Raw genomic sequence first — 20,831 nt, forward strand, 5'->3', positions numbered from 1 at the left:
TAGTGGCGCTCTCCGGAAAGGAATACTGTACAGTACAGTATATATATGGGTGTGCATCTATATCTATAGATAGATTAAAAAAAATTTTTTTTTAAAAATCCTTCCAGTAGCACCTTAGAGACCAACTAAGATTGTCATTGGTATGAGCTTTCCTGTGCATGCACACTTCACCCATCTATCTATCTATCTATCTATCTATCTATCTATCTATCTATCTATCTAGGCTAAATTAAAAAACGAACTTTATTAGGCAAACAGTGCTCCTTTACGTCCCTGAAATTGATTTAGACATGCCTAATTGTGTGCTGGAATGACTTTTAAGACATTTTCTGAACAGGTGGTGGTGTCCACATTGGTTCGATAAAGCAGTGATAAGATTAAAACACCTTTAAAGTTACTATCCCTGTTCCTGAGATGAAGAGCACCCACCCGCGGACACACTTTGCTGTGTAAGAGAGCCAAGAAAATTAATAATGAACCTTGAAAAGCACATAAAGGCTTTAAGGAATGGACATCCATGGAAGACCTCAAGCAAGACATAGTGTCCATGTTGGAAACCCATGCTTTAAAAGATTATTATTAATTTAGTACTGTATATGGGTATGTGTTATGAAAGCTAAGACATTTGTAATTTATAGCAATTAGTTGATAATACTGTTCAACAGTGGAACCATGCTGAAAGATTCTCTGCACCATTTCCTCTCCAGCATCAAGCTAAGGGTTTTTTTTTAAATAAAAAATAAAACATTACATTACATTACAGCAGCTGTTCATTGTGCTGATTAGCTGGGTGATGTTATGAACTGACCAACCCACACAGCCCCCTTTGCTGCATCTTTTTTTAAAAAGCTGCATACTGTAGGAAACATTTACTGTACTGTACTTCATTTTGTGTTTTAAGATGTTTGTATTTGGGTTAAAGTACATAAACAATACAAAGTTAAGAGAGTGAAATATTTGTACTTAAGACCACACCCCTTTGCAAAACTTTCAAATCACGATTCAACAAAGCAACAGGTAACAAATGCAATTAAATCAATTATTTCCGTCTTGAGAAATTGTAATATATTTTAGCAGTTTACAAATAAAGCAGTTGGACACACTGACACAGAGCAGGATGAACTATGGTTTTTAGCATGTTCACAGCCTATCTTAAACATGATATCCTGACCAGAAAGGTTTCTTCTTAAGAATCACTACTGGAAGTTAATGATGCCTACAAGCAGATAGCAACTGTGTAAGATATTATCCAGTTTTTTAAAAAATGCAACCTAAGCAATAAATAATTCAAAGCAATGGGCTGGATCCAGACTCCTGTGGAAAGGAACAATATCCAGAGGAGGCTCCCATTGGAAAAAGGAGGAGAGAGGTGGGTTTCATCAATTAATCTCCTACACTCTTGAACAGAGTTCTCTGCCCCTCCAGGTCATATTTTTGGCAGGCAGAGCAGGGGAGGGTGAAAAGCCCAGAATTTACTACTCTTCTTCCAGCAGAGTGTAGTGTGCTCAATATTTTAAAGTGCAAATAATGGTGTGCCCAAATTTGCAAAAATGGCAATTAACTATCTGTAAAGTACATCTGAACACTCACACTCATGACAGATATTTAATGCACAATAGTCTACCCCCAAAGATCAGTAGTAAAGGTTTCATCCAGGTGCTGAGAGAGTCCGGAGAGCTTCTCACCCCTGTAATTTCCTCCCTTTGTATGTCTCCCAACCCTGCTCCAGAAGGCTAGAGGATCCTCTGGAACAACATGGGAAGAATGAGAAAGCAGTGGGAATAAGGGAATTTGCCCCAATCACCTTTGACCTCCCACTCATGCAAGCATCTATGGTACTACTGGGTCAAAAGTGTCTTTTGTTGGGAGAGGGACAGAGTTTGGGACAATCCTGTATTTATTTCTAAACTAGGCACACATTGGGTTAGATTTTAGAGGCCCAATGAAAGGACTACCACTTGAGATGCTCCAGCCAATGGAAAGGGTGTGTGTGTGGAGGCAGTTTTTGCTAGTTGACTGTTCTGCGTCTTTCAAATTTACTGCAGGAGGCTGGGGGACAATATGGGAGAAGTCACCCGTCTTCGGCCAGTGGGAGCCTCTGCTGGATTGGAGTACCTTTCGTGCACAAAACACGTCCTGTGCACAGATAATAGACAACTTGGGAACCAATGAGAAAAACAAAAATTTAGAAGTGCCCCTGGAGTCGTTTTATCTAAAACTAACAATGGCCCTATGTATTGACAAACTGGTCAAGGGAATTATCATAGGAAGCATATAGCATATTGGGGGGGGGGGGTGCAGAGTGAGTATATATGCTGCAAAACTGCTCCTGGTCCCTTTATCCACAGTAAGTGTTATGTCTACACCAGGCGGAGTAGACAAAGCAGTTTTCTAACTTATGTAGTTCATGCTAGGAGATACACAGCTGTGCCTTCCAAGCAGGATAACTTTTTTTTGCCCTAGTTCACTGACAGCACATCTACATCTATCTCAGTGATACATGACATAACTCTAGCAAGCTCTAGCAGCAGAGAGTAATTTCCCTGGAGCCAATAAAAATGTTTCTTTTCTATTATGGGAAAAAAACGTTCTCCCCACAGAAAGTTCCAAAGTTGCATAACAAGAGAGTTCTTTTTTCCATGTGAGTGCTCCAGGCTGTCACCACCACCATGTTCATATGGACAAATAATGTGTAAAAATAACCAATCATACAGTCAGCAGCATTTAACCTAATGTGATTTCCGCCCCCCACAGCTATATAAGACTGTAACTGTGATTGCTTTTATACATTGTTTGTCTTCATAACTATGCACTCAAGAATGATCATGATAACTCATGCAGCTAAAAATGCATTTTGTGAACCAGCCCTAAGATTCTTTGCAGTATAGAAGAATGCAATTATGAAGACGTGGAATAAAAATCCATCAGTTACTCTAAAGGAGGAATCAGTACAAATAAAATTAATTCTTTAAGGACAAAAAGTCCTTTGCTTTCAACCCCTGATATAATCACTGTGCTATTAAGGCCTCAGATTTCTATGGGGCACAATAAATGATCTGCAGGGTGAGACACGCAATGAGAAATAACTCAAATATTGTAGCTGCCTGAAATAAACTGGAAATAAAGGGAATTGTGTAATTGCTTTCAAAATATTACAAGGATAATTATATATTATAGTCAGATTTTCTAGGCATTTCAATAGAATCAGCAGGAACAGAATTTATACCAACTGCAAGGCTTGAACGCCTTGATGAAAGCTCAGAAGCGGGGATATAGCGCAATTCTTTGCGAGGAAGTTTTACTGGGGTTACTCCTTGAAGCTGTGCCATAGTCTCTCTTGCCTGAGAAGGACAACACACTTGTGGGTGAGATTTTGCAGCCTGGTGAACTTTTCCTGCTTGCTCTTCATGACTGTTGGATGTGTTGGGTCCCACTTCTGCAGCTCCCTCTTCAAATTTGTATGAATTCTGTTGTGGTCCTAAATCACCCTTTGGGGAGTTTATTTCTTTTAATTTTCCTGTTGGTGTGGATGTCCGTTTGAATTCTTCTGACAAGGTAATTACTTCTTCTCGATTCAGTATCCCATCACTGGAACAATTACCTAAAAAGAAATATTTTTTAAAATGCAGTTGGCTTAGATGCTTTGACGGAACTATTATGGTTTGTTCTGTTTTGTAATGTTATGAATCTAACTTGGATCAACTGTTTGCTGTTATTATAGTATCCCCTGAGGGTGTTAATTAATAAATGAAAAACACCGCTAGCTAAAAAAATAAAAAGAGTAAAATATACCGAGATCCCTAGTTACCTTGTTGGAAAACAGAAGGGCTCACTGCATTCATGGAAGGAAGTGTAGTTTAGCAGAGGCTCCTGCTGGAGGAAACGGCTGGGAAATTATTTTTGCCTATTTCCCCTGCAGCCCCCAACACCACCTCTCAAGCTGTTGCAGAAGACCCCCCCCCCAGTGGGAAAGTCAGGGAGCACGGGGAAAATCAATGAAAGATGTCTTCCCTCATCTCCATTTCTGAGTAGGAACTTAATGATCCAAGTCTGCAAATGTTAAAGGGGTAAAATGTTTCTTTATGATCTGGAAGCTATTAAGAAAATTAAAGAGACCTGAAATCTAAAATACCCTCTATACTGATAATGTTAAAATAAATCCAACTTCAGTGTGACTAATAGTTTTGCTACCAAGCTGAGTAAGAGTTACATTGCAGCTATGTATGTTTTAGATTATTACAATATACTTCTAATATTTACTTTGTGTCAGAGGATGGTGGATTGATTCTGCAACCAGTTCCTTTAATTTCTTCTTTAATTCACGGCTAGTTTTCTTATAGAAGAACAAATCTCTTTCCAGTTGTTGGACTTTAGTTTCATGCGTCTTAAAAGTTTCTGCAATACTCTCCCCATCTTCTTCTAGAAAGACAGAACTAAGTTTAGATTCAAATTTCCTTATAGCATGAACAGAGTTGCAGATAGTGTATACTAACTCTCATTTATAATTTGTCTCAAAGTGTAAATGTGAAGTGCAACAGTAAGTTTAAAAGTATAAATCTAGGAATCACGCTCTAGTATAAGTGCAGCAGAAAGATAGGTATTGTTCTTACAAATGAAAACAGAGATTAGCAGCGGGGGGGGGGGGGGAGAGAGATGGGGGAAAGAAAAAACAATTGAAGCTGTAAGGATGAGAGAGAAAATGATAATCATAATACTAATACTTCAGCTCAAAGGAAGATAATCATTAACAAGTTTAAGATGTGACTTATTTGAGTAATGGGGGGAAATATTAAGCAAATCTGAACATTTGCATTCTTCTAGAGTACGAATAGGGAACCCAGATAAGTTTACTTTCAATACTTCTGCTCTTACAATTATGTTTTGCAATAAAATCCAATGCCTGGTGGGCCAGGCATTGTCTGGCTGCCACAATCTGGGTAGGAATTTGTGGGGATGAGGATAAGCTTCTTGGACATTATATCCTTGGATTGCAAGAGAGTGAAGTGATAATGGAATACTTGAAGTGAAATTTGTAATTTCATACGACTGCAAAATATAAAAATCTTTCATGCCATATGAACATTTCTGATGGAATTACACTTTTAGTAGTGACTAGATATAATTTCAAAATCAGGAACAGTAGAGGAATCCTGCTGGATCAGACTGATATCCTGCTTCACACAATCATTATTAACCAGATGTTACTTCAAGTTCTCAAAGCCAAAATACCTTTGCAATGAAGCAATATTAATTGCATCTTTTGCTCATGTTCTTTCTGTTGGAGGGTCAGACGCCTGTCACACTGAAGCATGAGATGCTCAAGTGCCGATTCAAGTTCTCTTACTACGTTCTCTTTTTCCGTTACCCTCATTCCCATTTCTTCTGCCTGCAGTTGCAATTTGCGTTCAGTCTCACGGAGACCGACAACCTAAAAAAAAAGAAACAGCCTTTCCTTTTTCCAAATCAAAGCATGCCTGGCCATGGAAATCAGGCAACCACACTTCAAAAGATAATAATGAAATATGGAGGTCATATTTGTAATGAAAAAATTGTATGAAAAAAAATATAATGGAAAGCCAAAAACATAATGGAAAGTCCCATACTTGAGTTGAAAGTCAATTGAATCATCCAGTCCAAATGTCTCAGGAAACATGTATAATTTATTAACTCCATCACAGATTCCACAACTGTGAAACTTCCAAAAATAAAAACAAACAGAAACAAAACATACTGGGCTTTATCTATGACTGCCAACCTAGCAGTTCGAAAGCACATCAAAATGCAAATAGATAAATAGGAACCGCTACAGCGGGAAGGTAAACGGCGTTTCCATGTGCTGCTCTGGTTTGCCAGAAGTGGCTTTGTCATGCTGGCCACATGACCTGGAAGCTATACGCTGGCTCCCTCGGCCAATAATGCGAGATGAGCGCGCAACCCCAGAGTCGGTCACAACTGGACCTAATGGTCAGGGGTCCCTTTACCTTTACCTTATGAATCAATACATTTACAAATAAATAACAGTAATAATAAACTTATTATAATGTTATTGATGGGACCCAGGTGGCGCTGTGGGTTAAACCACAGAGTCTAGGGCTTGCTGATCAGAAGGTCGGCGGTTCAAATCCCTGCGACGGGGTGAGCCCCCGTTACTCGGTCCCAGCTCCTGCCAACCTAGCAGTTCGAAAGCACGTCAAAGTGCAAGTAGATAAATAGGGACCGCTCCAGCGGGAAGGTAAACGGCGTTTCCATGTGCTGCTCTGGTTTGCCAGAAGCGGCTTTGTCATGCTGGCCACATGACCTGGAAGCTATACGCCGGCTCCCTCGGCCAATAATGCGAGATGAGCGCGCAACCCCGGAGTCGGTCACGACTGGACCTAATGGTCAGGGGTCCCTTTACCTTTACCTTTATGCTACAAGTATTTATCAAGAGGACAATATCCAATTAGTGATTCTCAGAGTGGAACTGCTTAAGTTAATAGATTTAAATGTGTGTACTCTGACTATGACACAATGGATATCACTCACAGTTTGCAAGGTAATCTTTTATGATGGCGCGGGGAGCCTTTTCTTCTCTCAAAGGCTACATTGCCTCAGAGATAATCTGTTAAGGGCCACATCTGGTGGTGGGCAGGGCCAGAGTTCACGGTGGCCTATCTTTTTTTCTGGCATCCCTATTTCTCACCCTCGCTCACAGTGGGCTGCCAGGACAGGGCAACATCACTCTCGCTTGCAGAGGTCTTCCCCTCTTTCCCCTTCCACCCTCAATTGCTTTCTCACTACCACACATTTCCTCTTCTGGGTTCGTACCACCAGGCCATGAAAAGAGAACAAGGGCTGCACGTCCCTACCCATGCTTCATAATATACACATACCTGCCAAGTTGCTGTCAGAGAAATAAGGGACCGGGCTGGAAATAGCAGACCGGAAGTAGCGCTGCCGCCATTTTGGAACTGGGCAGAGCATGCTCAGAAGTGACTTTTTATGCTGCTCCACCCAGTTCCAAAATGGCTGCCGCGCCAGAATAAACCGGGGGGGGGGGGGGAAACAAAAAAATCCGTTTTTTCAGCTAGGAACAGCTGGAAAAACGGGGATTTCTCGGGGGAAACGGGAGACTTGGCAGCTATGAATATACAGTGTGTATGAAATACACCCCATTCAGAATTAAATATCTTCACAGCTATCACTAATTAGCAAAAGAAAGTTCTCCATGAAGCCATTTTATGCTAACAGAAAGAATGTTCAGAATTTTCTCGGTTATAAATTGTTCAAACAACAAACCTTATTAAAATACTTTAAAAGAATTGCTCTCAGCTCTGTAGCAGACAAGGAAACCAACTTTCCCATCACATTGGCCTCACTCTGTGTGAGAATTTGAGAGGAGGCTCTGATGGAGTCCTGATGATTCTGGATACTTTCATTCTTGTAAGCAATGGCAGCTTCTAAGGTTTCAATCCCTTCTTCAAGCTGAAATAAAACATGTTCCTCCTGGCAAGAGAGCAGAGATTATTAAATCATTATGATTCACAGCAGAAGGCTACTGGAAATGTTTTGAAATATGATATCATTAAAATCTGTCAATGTTCAAAATACATTGCAAACAACATGCATATGACCATGTTTTCTAGATGCTATATAGAAGATTTTGCAAATTTTTAAAGCAAAAAACATAATCTTTTAAATGGAAAAATATAGTATATAGTTTAAATTATGTTGTGTAAAGGAATCCCCAGTTCTTTGGCTCAGTTTATTTTTTTTCCTTTGAATTCTGGGTGCAGGCTGTTGGGGAAGAAAATTTCCATTAATTAGTCTGTTTTGCCACGTGTGAGTGCACCATGCAAGATTGTGTCCAGGTCACAATGATTGCGCTGAAATCCAGAGTAGCCGTATTGTCTTCCAGCATGCACACCCTCTAATGCTAGGGAAATATGCCCCTGCGCCATGATTGGCTAAAGGAAAATATACCCTTCTATATCCATATCTTTCTGTATAAAAACTGGTCTTTGACCTGGATCTAGTGGCCTTCAATCAGATGAAGCGTCATGTATTGCAACAGCCACGTGTAGCTTCCTTTAAAGGCTGTGATTAATAGGGTGAGGCAAGCTAGCTTTGTTATTTTGTTCTGCACTTTAATTCCCAAAAGTGTATTTACATGGTTAGCCTTTCTTAAGTGCCTTTTATTGGTAAAGTGTTCTTATTCTGTTGTTTGCAACAGAATCTGGTATCTGGCTGCTTGGCCATATACTGGACAAACAACTTGGGCTTTCACTGAACAACTTGGGCTTTCACTGCCTCTACATTGGGGGCTTTAGAGCTGGTGGCAATACTACCAGGCAGGGTTGCTGAAGTGTAGGTGGGGGATATTTTGCAATATAACGAAAAATCCTTCACATGATTGATTGGCAGCATGGAATACGATTTCTCATACTGCCAACCTGTGGTCAAAAGCCCCCAAATTATTTACATTTCCAGCACCAGGAAAATCAGCCCAGAGATACAAGTGGTAATAGTATCCATTTCTCATGTAGGTTCAATTCAGTGTCAGACTTCTAAAATTGTGCTATTAAAGTACCCCGGTGCTCTGAATGCTTCCTGAGAACTAAATCTCATTGAGTTGAATGACCTTACTACAATGAATTCAGCGTTATTTAGATTTGTATACTTACAATTATTTTTTAAACTGCATTTCGAAAAACTCTGGGATTCATTTCTATTTTAGTATTTCCAAATACTAGCTCTTTAGCTACCATTAATATAAAAGAGTCATTCCGATTGGTTGATAATTGTGCTTAACTGAATAGAAAAGTTTACTTACTTCTGGTGACAACACTCGGCCATTCTTCAGTTTCTCATCCACGCTATTCCTTCTGTTCAACAGCTGATCCCTTTCCTTTTGCAGAGACTGGATCTCTCCCATAATCTTTTCTTGCTCATCAGTGCTGCTGCTCTGAAGCTGCATATTTTTGTCACACAACTCCTGATTCAGCATACTCAGACGAGTCGATAATCTCAAACTGTCTTTACTGAGGGCCTATAAAGCCACAATTGAAAACAAAATCTATTTTAGGATAACCCCTCCCCAAAATAGAACATCATAACCACTTTATTAGAGAGTGTTTGATTACAAAACAATACAATGAGGAGTTTTAGCAACTAACACGCAAATCCTTCCGAAGTTCACTGACGGTATAGGATTGGATCCAGAGCTAATTGAATGTAACAGGGCTTGTTTCCATGGCTTCCCAAGGTCAGGGCTGGGTGGGCTGTGTCAGATGGGGCTGAGGGAGCGATCCCAGCGAGCTGAGCTCCTACTTGTGAAAGCTGCCTCTGCTCCATTTTCTGAGATCTTCCCTTCAACTTGTGTTGCAGCACTCCCTAATCAGAAGGGTCCTGGGGTGGAGCATCTTTGCAATACATTTGAGTTACATTAGGGGTTTCTTAGAAAGCCATCACCTACTGAAAGGAGAGCACACCAGGGAAGAGAGGAAGGAAAGCAGGTGACAGATCCAGGGGGAAACTTCTGCAGGACTCTCTTTTCATTGCAAATAAAAAGAGGTGTACATATAGAGATGTGTGTACATTGGTAAAGAAATACCTGCACACCTGCCCAGTTTTTTGGGGGGGGGATGATGATGGAGGGTGTGTATGCATCAAAGAGTGCCCACTAGTGTGGATGTGTGGTTTAGGAATTTGGCAGAAAATGTAAAATGCCCTTGCACCAATGCACACATTGAAAACCAGATCTGAGCTAGCCATAATGCGAGCTCTCACCTCGTATGGGCATAGCCCAAATTTACAAAAAAAAGGGGGGGGAGAGTTATGTATATTTTGCCTGAACCTCAACCTCTTGACCGTAGCAGCAGAGTGCTAACTGCTTTCACTAACACCATGTAGGGGAATGGCAGGATGCTGCCGAGGGAAGAGGGGCTGGAGTCTGGGCCAGTGATTTGTGGGGAACTGTACCAGCCAGGAGGCAAGAGCTGGAGGCAGGGGAAGCTTCAGAGCAGTAGGGTGGAGCACAGGGTAAGTCAGAAGAAGAGGAGTAAAAGCTGGGCCAGGCAAGTGAAGTGGGTGCTTCAGCATTCATCTCCTGCACTACTGTCTCCTAAAACCAGGAGATAATTGAAGTGGGAAGAGCAGAAACAACTTCCACGCAGTCTCAGGCTACATGCATGGAGCCTGTTGGGGAAAGGTACATAAACTGATGGAGAGGAAGTGGCCTCTTGTTGCTGCAACTGCTCCATAGAGTGCAGACCTGGGAATAGTTGCCTGCAGTGCACGCAAGACTGGTGTGCGTGAGCCATAGAAATGACTGTAAGTTAACTCTTTGACAATAAAGAGTTAACTATCTGCCATGTGCATTCATTTTGCTGGGGAGCGTCCATGACACCTCTTCAATTAGACAGCAGCAAGCATTATTACAAAATAAGGCACCTGGCTGGATCTCAGTTTTTTAATTTCCAAATGGCTCTTCTCATGGGTCAGCATTTCTTTCTTGGAAATGATAGCTTCTCTTCTCTTTAAATCTTCCTCCAAATTTTTTAACTCTTGCCGCTGATACAAAACTTTCTCTAGCTCTTCATCCAGCCATTTCTTCTTCTCTTCTAATTTCTTTATCAAGGCAAGGAAGAAAACAGAGGAATCTTGTATATGTTCATAAATATATTCTCAGATACATGGTCTTCAACAAAGTCACTTTCCCCACATCAAAAAAAACCACAGCACAATCTCATATTCCTTTGGACAAGACTTAATATTGACATGTCTAGAAGGGGTGGAACTAAGTCCAGACAGTTGTTCGGTTTCAGTTGACTAAGTACTGAACTGCCATTTAGATATTTAATTTAATGAAATAAACTGATAATTTCATTTTACTTGAAATGAAATAAACTGATAATTTCATTTTACTGGGAAACCTCAGTAAAAGGACAGTTTCATATGAAACCTTTGTATACAGACCAAATTACAAAAAAAAACACCCCAAAACACTCAGTTGGATCCAGACTTACAGTAGGGACATTATGACCTTATGGAGGCTCTTTCTAGAGGGTCATTCCATGCCAAATCACCTGATTTAATACTTGACCGTACTCTCACGACTCAGATATTCTTCTCTTTTTTTTAATGTGTAGATACCTATCAGATAACCTCAAATTAAGTTTTTTTGGTCCAGAATTGGGCACAGGAGAATTTTTTGAAAATTTTGATTTTTGCACGATTTAAAAGGTAAAGGTAAAGGGACCCCTGACCATTAGGTCCAGTCGTGACTGACTCTGGAGTTGCGCGCTCATCTCGCATTATTGGCCAAGGGAGCCGGCGTATAGCTTCCAGGTCATGTGGCCAGCATGACAAAGCCACTTCTGGCAAACCAGAGCAGCACATGGAAACGGCGTTTACCTTCCCGCTGTAGCGGTTCCTATTTATCTACTTGCATTTTGATGTGCTTTCGAACTGCTAGGTTGGCAGGAGCTGGGACCGAGCAACGGGAGCTCACCCTGTCACAGGAATTCGAACTGCTGACCTTCGATTTAGGCTAATGTAATTTCTGCATCAGTTTAGAAAAAACCTGTTTCACTTATTTTTCAACTGATTGGGCTTTTTTTGGTATCAAAATAAAGCTAATTGTGGTCTCTTTCAAAATAAGGTATAAAAATGGTATTAAACGCCACAGAAGAGGGTCACTGACCATTCAAAGTGAATTTTTGTCATTTTATTCCCGGTAGGTTCGATAAGCCATAGTGCGCAAACCACAACTAACACGTGTATCATACTTTTGTTGGAGAATGGGCTAACCATGTACTTGTTATGTTTTAAAAGCAAGGAGGGTGTTTTTTGTGGTTATAAAATGAATAGATTTTGAGGTAATTTTTTTTTTTTACAAAAAATTACTTTTTTTGGACAGGTTTAAGGGCTCTTTGAGCCTGAAATAACTCACACATTCGTGAGAATAGTTAAAATTATACCCTCTTATGTTACAATGTCATCTGAAGTTATTTTAAAAATTAAGTTTTATTGATTATTTAATAAAAACAAAATACCTCTCAGAGCCCTTGTTAATTTTTTTGTGTGTAAAACACTTCTGCAATGATATGGTCAAAGCTATTTTGTTTCCCATACATGTAATATGGTCAGTGATGCTATTTTGACCACTGTATGCAATTTGACCTTTCTGAATCAGCAAGAGAAAAAATGTATTCATTTATTTTTGCACTTTAAAAACGTCTAACAAGTTTCTTGTGAATGAAACCAAAGGATTTAGGCAATAATTGTCAGACTCAAGGCACCAGGTGATTTGGTTTGGAATGACCCTAAAGCAGCAGGAGGGACAACCGTAAAAGGCGCCCTGTACTATATTCCCACCCTTTTCTGTTGAAAAGGTATATGTGGATGGCTCTGTGTTAACAGAGGAGGGGAGCAGAGAACATTGATGCAGATTACTTTGTAAACATGCCCACCTGTACATCCACACAGCACAAATAGCAACTTCTGTGTTAAGCAACATTATAGTCAGAAGGAATGCACCTTTTCAAAGTGTTATATATAAAAGCGCTCTGCAAAAAAAGAACCCTGTGTATTTCAAGCCCTACATGTCAACATAGCCTCCATCTGTGTGGCTTGCAGGGTAGTGTACATGTTAAGAATTGTATCTTAGGTTTTTTAGTATAGTAATTGCTTCATCAACTAGAGGGTTTTTAATGGTACGGTTTAAAATTGGTTAATTAAGCACGCCAAATAACTGAAACACTGTACAGTGGTACCTCGACTTACGAAGGCCATCCGTTCTGCGGCGCTCTTCGTAAGTCGAAACCTTTGTATGTCGAAGCGTCCATTTTGCGCATGTGGAAAGCGTGATTTTGCGCTTTGCGCATACCGCATGCTTCTGTGCAGGCGCAGAACGCACGCGCGGCAAAAATACTTCCGGGTTTGCCGACTTTGTAAGTCGAAACCTTCGGAAGTCGAGGCATTCGGAAGTTGAGGTACCACTGTAATATCTTCTTCTTGTTGTTGTTCTTGTTAGAGAAGCATTTTTTCCTTGTGAATTTCTATTTAAAAAATTAAGTTAACAAGTTGCAGCCCTTGAGCTTTACAGTAGATCCTAGTAAAGGAAGATGCTTCTGCCATAAAAATCTGCCAGTAGCATTTCAACTTGCCAACTTTACAAAATATTGCATACCTGCAGTTGTTGAGTGGTTTCAGATAAGTTCTTTCTCTTAAATGCAGCAATTTCTTCATCTTTTAGTTTTAGAATCTTTTCCTGCTGCTCTGTCTTTTGTTGGAGCTCCTGTAAATAAAAGAGAATCCTTTTCACACGTTAGCTCAGTTTCTGAATGGAAAACTAAAGTTTAGTTGTTGTTTATATATATATATATATATATATATATATAATTTATATCTTGCTCTTCCTCTCAAAGGAGCTCAGGGCAGAAATCACACAAGCAATAAAATTATTAATATATCCAAAAACAATTCCAGTACAGATGCAGCTTGGGAAAGAAAAAGGCTGGTTTAAAGTGGAAGGCCTTTAGTGGGTGCCAAAAAGACAACAGAGATGATACCTGTTTAATATTCAACAAAACATTAAAGGTCAAAATCCTATATTGTGTGGATGCTAATAAGATGGTATTTGCAGGAAACTCTCTTCTGCAAGAGTGCAGTGGTTGACAGGGCATATAAAGGATGAGACTACCAGGTATCCTGGTCCCAAGCTATACAGGACCTTCCACATCAGAACCAGCCCCTTGAACCTAGCCCGGTAGTTAATGTCTGTTTAGTAATAGAAAGTATTTGTTACAGCACTGGAAGTTCTAGCACAGACATCCCCAAACTGCAGCCCTCCAGATGTTTTGGCCTACAACTCCCATGATCCCTAGCTAACAGGACCAGTGGCTGGGGAAGATGGGAATTGTAGTCCAAAACATCTGGAGGCATGGGCGTACCCAGGATCAAAACTAAGGGGGGGCAAGGGGAGGGGCCAAGGCACGGAAGGGGAGGGACCACAAAGTGGGCGGGAACGGCGAACTCGCGCTCCGCCGGGCTGTGCCCCTCCCTAGAAGCAGGGCTGGTGGGCGGAGGCGGAGCCCAGCCCAGTGGAGCGCGAGTTCAGCGTTTCCGCCCGCCGCGCCGCGCTCTCTGGTTCCCCGCCGCGCTTGGCCTTGCCAGAGGGCGCGACGGGGAGCTGGAGGGAGGGCGCAGCGCGGCGGGCGGGAATGGCGAACTCGCGCTCCGCCGGGCTGTGCCCCTCCCTAGCAGCAGGGCTGGTGGGCGGAGGCGGAGCCCAGCCCTGCGGAGCGCGAGTTTGGTGTTACCGCGCCGCGCTCCCTGGTTCCCCGCCGCGCTTGGCCTTGCCTGAGGGCGCGCCGGGGAGCTGGAGGGAGGGTGCGGCGCGGCGCGGCGGGAATGGCGAACTCGCGCTCCGCCGGGCTGTGCTCCGCCTCTGCCCACCAGCCCTGCTTCTAGAGTAGGGCAGCTGCCCTAACTTGCCCCATGGTGGGTACACCCTTGTCTGGAGGGCCGAAGTTTGGGGATGCCTGTTCTAGCATATGAGCCTTAAAACAAACTGATTGGTTACAAGTATTTCAAAATATAAATATCAGGAAAAGATGTGTATGCATAACTTCAGAATCTTCAGAGTTCTTTGGATGCAGTAATCTTTACAAAAAAACTCTGTAAGCCAGGTTTTTATTACTTCATACCCAGGGCGGGTGGGTGGTGATCCCGAGAGACAGCAGTTTGCCTAGGTTACCTAGTGCATCCAGAGCCGATGTGAAATTTGAACCAGAGATTACCTGGTTTACAAATGACACAAAAATCACCTTAGTAGGCCTACTGCATGATGTTCTACAGGAACAGTTTTGTTAGGACAAACAGAAATGAAATCTCTTGCCTTTATCTGCAGCTGGCCCTGCTGAATTTCTGCCTCCAGGCTTTTCTTTTTTTCACTCTCCTCTTGTAATCTTTTCTGAAGCTGGGCTTGTTGGTTTTTCATGTGACTGACATTGTGCTCCAGTTCAGTTACACGTTTCTCATTCTGGGTCGACAGCGATGCCAGTTTCTTAGTGTCCTGCTGTTTTCTTTGCAAGTCCTAATGTAACACAGCTAGTTTAGTCCATATTGCTATACTGTACTGTTTTTACTATTACTTTTGTTAAGCCTCCTTACAGAGTTGTTGTTTTTTTAAGTAGAAAGGCAAGCTGTACAAAATATATTTTACTTTAAAGAAAAATAGGTAGGCAGAACGTAAACCAAGTCTTGCATGGGGTGGGGAGAAATGGGTACTATGATGTATAAATATCTTCAACAAAGGCCATGAGTGTTTGCCTAGAAGCAGAATTTATTAACACTGCATATTCACAAAAGTAGTCTATTGCGGACCAGAATGTGGTCCAAACCCTTTAAATCCATATCAACAAAAATGAAAGAACTCACTCTGAAACTCACCTACAGGTGGTACCTAACACCAAGAAAACTAGCACTAATACGCCCAGGAAGCTCACCAAAATGCTGGAGAGGGTACACCTCAACAGGCACATATTTCCACATGAGGTGGGAGTGCCCCAAAATCCAATCACTCTGAACAACAACCATACAAGAAATATGTAAAATAACCGAACAAGTAATAAAAATAACCCCAGAATTGGCCTTACTAAACATCTTCCAAGACAACAATGCCCACTTACACCACAAAGAACTCATAACCCACTTACTCTCAGCAGCCAGAAAGATCTGTCAGGAGTAAGCATGGACCAATGGTACCAAATAGTATGGGAAACAGCCTTCCAATAACCAATAAGCTGAAACGGACATGGGGACAAATAGAAGAAGGCGGCTTCAACCCGGTATGGCTCCCTTTTATCACATACACAGCCCAACAAGACGATGACAAAAATCCACCAACAGTGTTCAAATCAATATGGCCAACTTGATCCAAAACTCCCACCCACCCCACTCACACATGAAACAAAAACCACCATAATCATACCCTAGGCCAACCCCATCTCTCACCACCAAAGGAACACAAGCGAACAGCAGAGAACGTGCACAAGCGACGCTGACAAACCCCCCCCCCCCAATATATTAAGTAAAAGAGAAACACCGTCACCCGAAACCACCCCCACTCACCTCTCTCCCATCTACTTTCCCCCCTTTCCTTCCCAATGTCTCAACAAATGAAACTGATCTGTAAAAATGTTACAGGAGACATTGCGCATATTTCTGTAAATCGAGAAAATCCTTAATAAAAAAGAAAGAAAAGAAAAAGTAGTCTATTGCCCGGGAAATCACTTCTTGAAAAGAAAAAGTAGTCTATTGCCCGGGAAATCACTTGTGAACCAGCATTGCTGGTTTTATATGGCACATAGACCTGGGCTATACAAGAAGAATTACCTGTCTAATAAAACCAAATGCATGATAGATGGGAATGTGCTGCAAGTCTGAAAGAGTATTGTGGGTAGTACCAATACAGGAAGTGGTGTGCATAGATGCTAACTAGTAATTCCAAACCAATGACTTCCTGATCAATGGCTCTGTTTCTAAGCCACCATGCTCTACCAATCCTAAACTATTTATTTGTTTGAGAGAATACTATCATAAAGTTGATACAATGGAGCACATAAGATCCTATGTTAACTTGCCATGTAAGGAAATTGGGAAATTAGTTTCCCAACTACACATACCTGTACTTTTAGCTTTGCTGTATCCATCTTCTTTCTAAATTCTTTTTGTAACCTGGCTTTTTCAGCAATGTCTCGTAGTTCCTTGTTCTCTAGCTCCTGCAGTTGCTTTTGTGTTTCAGCTAAATCCATTTTGGCCTGCTCTGCTTCATGCTCAAGTTGTGTTACTTTCAGTGAATACTGCTTACTTACAGATTGGGCATCATTACCTTAAACATCCACAAATTAAAAGCAAAGACATCATTTGTAACTGCTCAAAAGGAACTTCTTCCCTTTTTAAAAAACAACAACCCTATTAATCTTTCTCTCTCTCTCTCTCTCTCTCTCTCTCTCTCTCTCTCTCTCTCTCTCTCTCTCTCTCTCTCTCTGTACACATATATATCACCACCCTTTCCTCCAAGTTGTGGTTGTGTCCTCCCCACCTACCATTAGACTGAAATGGACATGGGGAGAGGAGAGGAAGTTCTGTGCATACTTGTGCATATGGATGATTTCCTTGGATAAAGTGCCAAGTTATCAATTCTATACAGTCAAACCTCAGTTCCCGAACGCCTCTGTTTTGGAATGTTTCGGCTCCCGAACACCAAAAACTTGTTCTGGGTTTGAACGTTTTTCGGAAGCCAAACATCCGATGCGGCTTCCGCTTGAGTGCAGGAAGCTCCTGCAACCAATCAGAAGCCGTGCCTTGGTTTTCAAACATTTCAAAAGCCAAACAGGCTTCCAGAATGGATTACATTCGACAACCAAGGTTTGACTGTAACAGTAATTAAGGTATCATTTTGGACATGTTTCCATTTTTATAAAATGCAACTTGCAAAAGCCAGTTACCTGTTTTCACTAGCTCTTTAATAAGTTCCTCCTTCATTCTGATATTAAGGGCCAGTTCACTCATTTTTTGCTTAGCAGCAATAAGCTTTAGTTCTGAGTTCTTCAATTTCTGCATATTCAGTATTTGACTTTTCTGAATACATTCAATATCAGCACCTCGGAAAGAAAGAATAATCTTTTAAAGAATGTACAGCTAATTTCAGAGCTTAAAGAGATTTTTAGCTATAAATCTGCTTTACCACCCCTGGAGCAAAAGTAGATTACACATTAAGGAAGTAAAATAAATTTATATTTTTGAACAAGAGAGGAGACTCAGACACCACCCACTTGTCAAAGTAGTCTACAGAGGGTGAACCAACTCAGAGTCCTGTCCTCCAGCCACATCCACTTCCCCACACCTTGGGTAACAATTTGTGCCACGTTGGTTAATATGTTTGTGGTAGTATGTTGTGCTAGAACATTGTAAAAAAAAATGGAAAGGTTCCAAGAACTCGGGCCAGGAAGGAGATTAATTATGAATTCTTCAAACTGTTTTTTTGCTTAGGGTAATGAGACAAACACAATTGGTACACTTTGACCATGAAACTATAGCTGATGAAGAATAAACGAAACAGGGCCTTGTCCTGGATTTGAAAATCATTTCAACTGGAATTTGTCTCATTACCCTAAGCAAAACACAATTTGAAGAATTCATAATTAATCCCCTTCCTGGCCCGAGTTCTTGGAACCTTTCCATTTGATTTCCTGATTTCACCAAGAACTCCAATTTCTACAGAACATGGTAATAGGCATGTCCAATGCCACTCACATTTGAACATGAGCAATCAATGTTGTGAAGTAGATACTGCAATCCTTAAATGAAGGGTGGTATAGAAATTGACCCCTTCATAGATCACTGCCTTGTTGTGGCGAAGAACTTCTTGAAGAACTCCAAGAAGCTATGAGCTATGCCGTGCAGGGCCACCCAAGGAGGACAGGTCATAGCCAAGAGTTTAGATTAAATGTGATCCACCTGGAGAAGGAACTGGCAAACCACTTCAGTATTTTGCCAAGAAAACTCCATGGACATAAAAAAGGAGAAGCTTTGAGAAGAAAGGGAGAGTTTCCAAGGCATGCTCTGGTTCATGGGGTCACGGAGAGTCGAACACGACTAAGACAACTAAACAACAATAGAAATTTAATAAATAATAATATGATGGCAACTTCTATTCCTTTTTATGTATTTTTTGCTGAGTTTTGTAAAGATTACAATAGGTTAGCATCCTAGTGCAAATGTCACACTCCCAAGTTAATCTTACAGATCCTGATCAATGTTTCCACACTACAAGACCAATAATACTTGTTGGACCCTTATGTCCCTGATAATTATTAGTAGAATGCATGGCACATGAAAATGTTTTTGCATCGTAGCATCCATTTCCTTTCCTTACCTGTATCGGTTTCCATCTGCAAAATGTTTTCATTTTGTGAAATGGAATTGTGCTGCATCTCTTTTGGTTCGTGTGTAGAGCTGGGAGGAGCTTGTTTTCGTGTCCATGTACGATTTAAGGAACGTCTAGAGTAAAATTAAACTACACATTTTAATGGATTAAACCCTGCAAATAGTTTTGAGATCACATGTATGAGGTGTTTTTCTCTGGCAATGCTTCACATGATTGCCAAATCCATAAGCAGGGAACCAGGCAGAGGGCCTTCTCAGTAGTGGGCGCCCACCCTGTGGAATGCCTTCCCGTCAGATGTTAAGGAGATGAGTACCTTATATAACATTTAGCAAACATCTAAAGGTAGCTCTTCATAGGAAGTGTTTTATGGTTTAATGTTTTGCTATATTTTTTTATATACTGTATGCTGGAAGCTACCCGAAAAATAAATACACTGAATGCTCTGACGTTCTTTTGTAGCCAAGTTGCCTTCTGGTTTGTTCTACTGGTGCAGAGCTAGAATTCCACTGTTCTTGCCTTACACCCACCTCAACTTAATGCCCTGTGCTAAAAGACACATATCTAACAGGCCAGCCCTATTTATTCAAGTACATCTCTGTTACAACCTGGAGCTACTCCAATGCTAATCGCCTGTACATTCAACTTTGTATGAATGCCTAGCATAACACTGACATGCATTTACATTTCGACCCAGGTTTGTAGTAGGCCAGTATTTGCTACTGAATACACAGGCATAAAACATACGTACCTAAATAGGGTTCTCTTTCTGTTCTCGGGATTTCTTTCATCTTCATCACTGTGATCAGAAAAGCAGCAATGAAGAACTTCATCTTGTTCTTCCACATGATCCAACGCTATTTGGCTACGGGTTCGAAATCCAGCCATTACTCTGTTAAGTGAATATGTTGGAGGACTTGTGTGTACCTTTAGAGACATAAAAAAGGTTGCCAAAGAACTCAAAGTGGGGTATAGAATGAATGAATGAAACTTCATTTGCGTCAGTCACCGGCCATAGCAACAAAAGAACATTGTGATATATCACAGAACAAAATAAAAAGTGGAGTATAGAGTTCTCTTCACTTGCCCATTTTACTCTCAACAAACCTGTAATATAGGCTTGCCTAAGTGGGTGTGACTGGCGCATGTACCCTGTAAGCTTCATGGTTGAATGGGGATGTGAGCCTAGGTCTCCACAGTCCTAATCATACATACTAACCAGATATTGGCTTCGGCAGTGGTGGAAACGGTATTAGCAGAACCTCCAGAGCAGTGCAGGATGGGGAGGTGGGCAGTCGTTCCATCTGGCAAGCTATAATGCTTGCGCTGTCAATATGTTCACCGTAGCGCAATACTGAATTCCACCCTGTATTTGTTTGTTACTCTTTGTGAGCTGTCTTGGAGGCCTTTTTTTTTTGCCAAAAGGCAGCATACCCGGCCAGATGGGCGGGGTATAAATAATAAATTATTATTATTATTATATAAACAGTAACACAATGTAACATAAAACATAACATAGCGATGGCCACCAACTTAGATTGCTTTAAAAGAGGACCGGATACCCATGGAGAATAAGGCTTCTAGCCATGATGGCCACGTTCAGCCTCTACTGTTGGAAGCTGTATGCCTCCGAATACCAGAATACTCTGAATTCTGTTGGGAATTGCAGGTGGGGAGAGTGGTATCTGGCTGGCTGCTGTAAGAAGAGGAATATGGAGTAGATGGGCTCTTCTAATGTTCTTAAAAACCTCCCAGACGAATCAGGAGATCTGCCTTCTTTGCCTTGCCTCTTGAATCCAATGGGAGGAATTCTGTTCTAAGGTGGTTTTCTTCAACTACAGATAAAGCTGCAAACCGGCAAGCTACCAGAAACCTTCTCAATATGGTTGGAGAAGTC

General features: G+C 41.3%; 1 protein-coding gene across 3 annotated transcripts in view; it reads right to left on the bottom strand.

Moving 5' to 3' along the window:
• Nucleotides 1–759: 759 nt before the first annotated feature.
• KIF27 (kinesin family member 27) overlaps nucleotides 760–20,831 on the bottom strand; it is a 30,419-nt gene continuing 10,347 nt past the window's right edge. For 2 of the 3 annotated variants that reach the window (XM_060280081.1, XM_035100090.2), the window contains exons 7-18: nucleotides 19,686–19,861; nucleotides 18,926–19,050; nucleotides 17,496–17,651; nucleotides 16,671–16,876; nucleotides 14,882–15,079; nucleotides 13,172–13,279; nucleotides 10,432–10,608; nucleotides 8,813–9,028; nucleotides 7,279–7,485; nucleotides 5,230–5,428; nucleotides 4,261–4,419; nucleotides 760–3,601 (exon numbers count right to left, since the gene is read on the bottom strand). In XM_060280081.1, coding sequence (XP_060136064.1) covers nucleotides 3,165–3,601; nucleotides 4,261–4,419; nucleotides 5,230–5,428; nucleotides 7,279–7,485; nucleotides 8,813–9,028; nucleotides 10,432–10,608; nucleotides 13,172–13,279; nucleotides 14,882–15,079; nucleotides 16,671–16,876; nucleotides 17,496–17,651; nucleotides 18,926–19,050; nucleotides 19,686–19,861 — 2,364 coding nt within the window. In that variant the 3' untranslated portion in view covers nucleotides 760–3,164. The remainder of the gene's footprint in view (nucleotides 3,602–4,260; nucleotides 4,420–5,229; nucleotides 5,429–7,278; nucleotides 7,486–8,812; nucleotides 9,029–10,431; nucleotides 10,609–13,171; nucleotides 13,280–14,881; nucleotides 15,080–16,670; nucleotides 16,877–17,495; nucleotides 17,652–18,925; nucleotides 19,051–19,685; nucleotides 19,862–20,831) is intronic. The other variant, XM_060280082.1, reaches the window with a different exon arrangement.

The sequence above is a fragment of the Zootoca vivipara genome, chromosome 11, assembly GCF_963506605.1.
Source record: "Zootoca vivipara chromosome 11, rZooViv1.1, whole genome shotgun sequence".
In the NCBI taxonomy this organism is placed as follows: domain Eukaryota; kingdom Metazoa; phylum Chordata; class Lepidosauria; order Squamata; family Lacertidae; genus Zootoca; species Zootoca vivipara.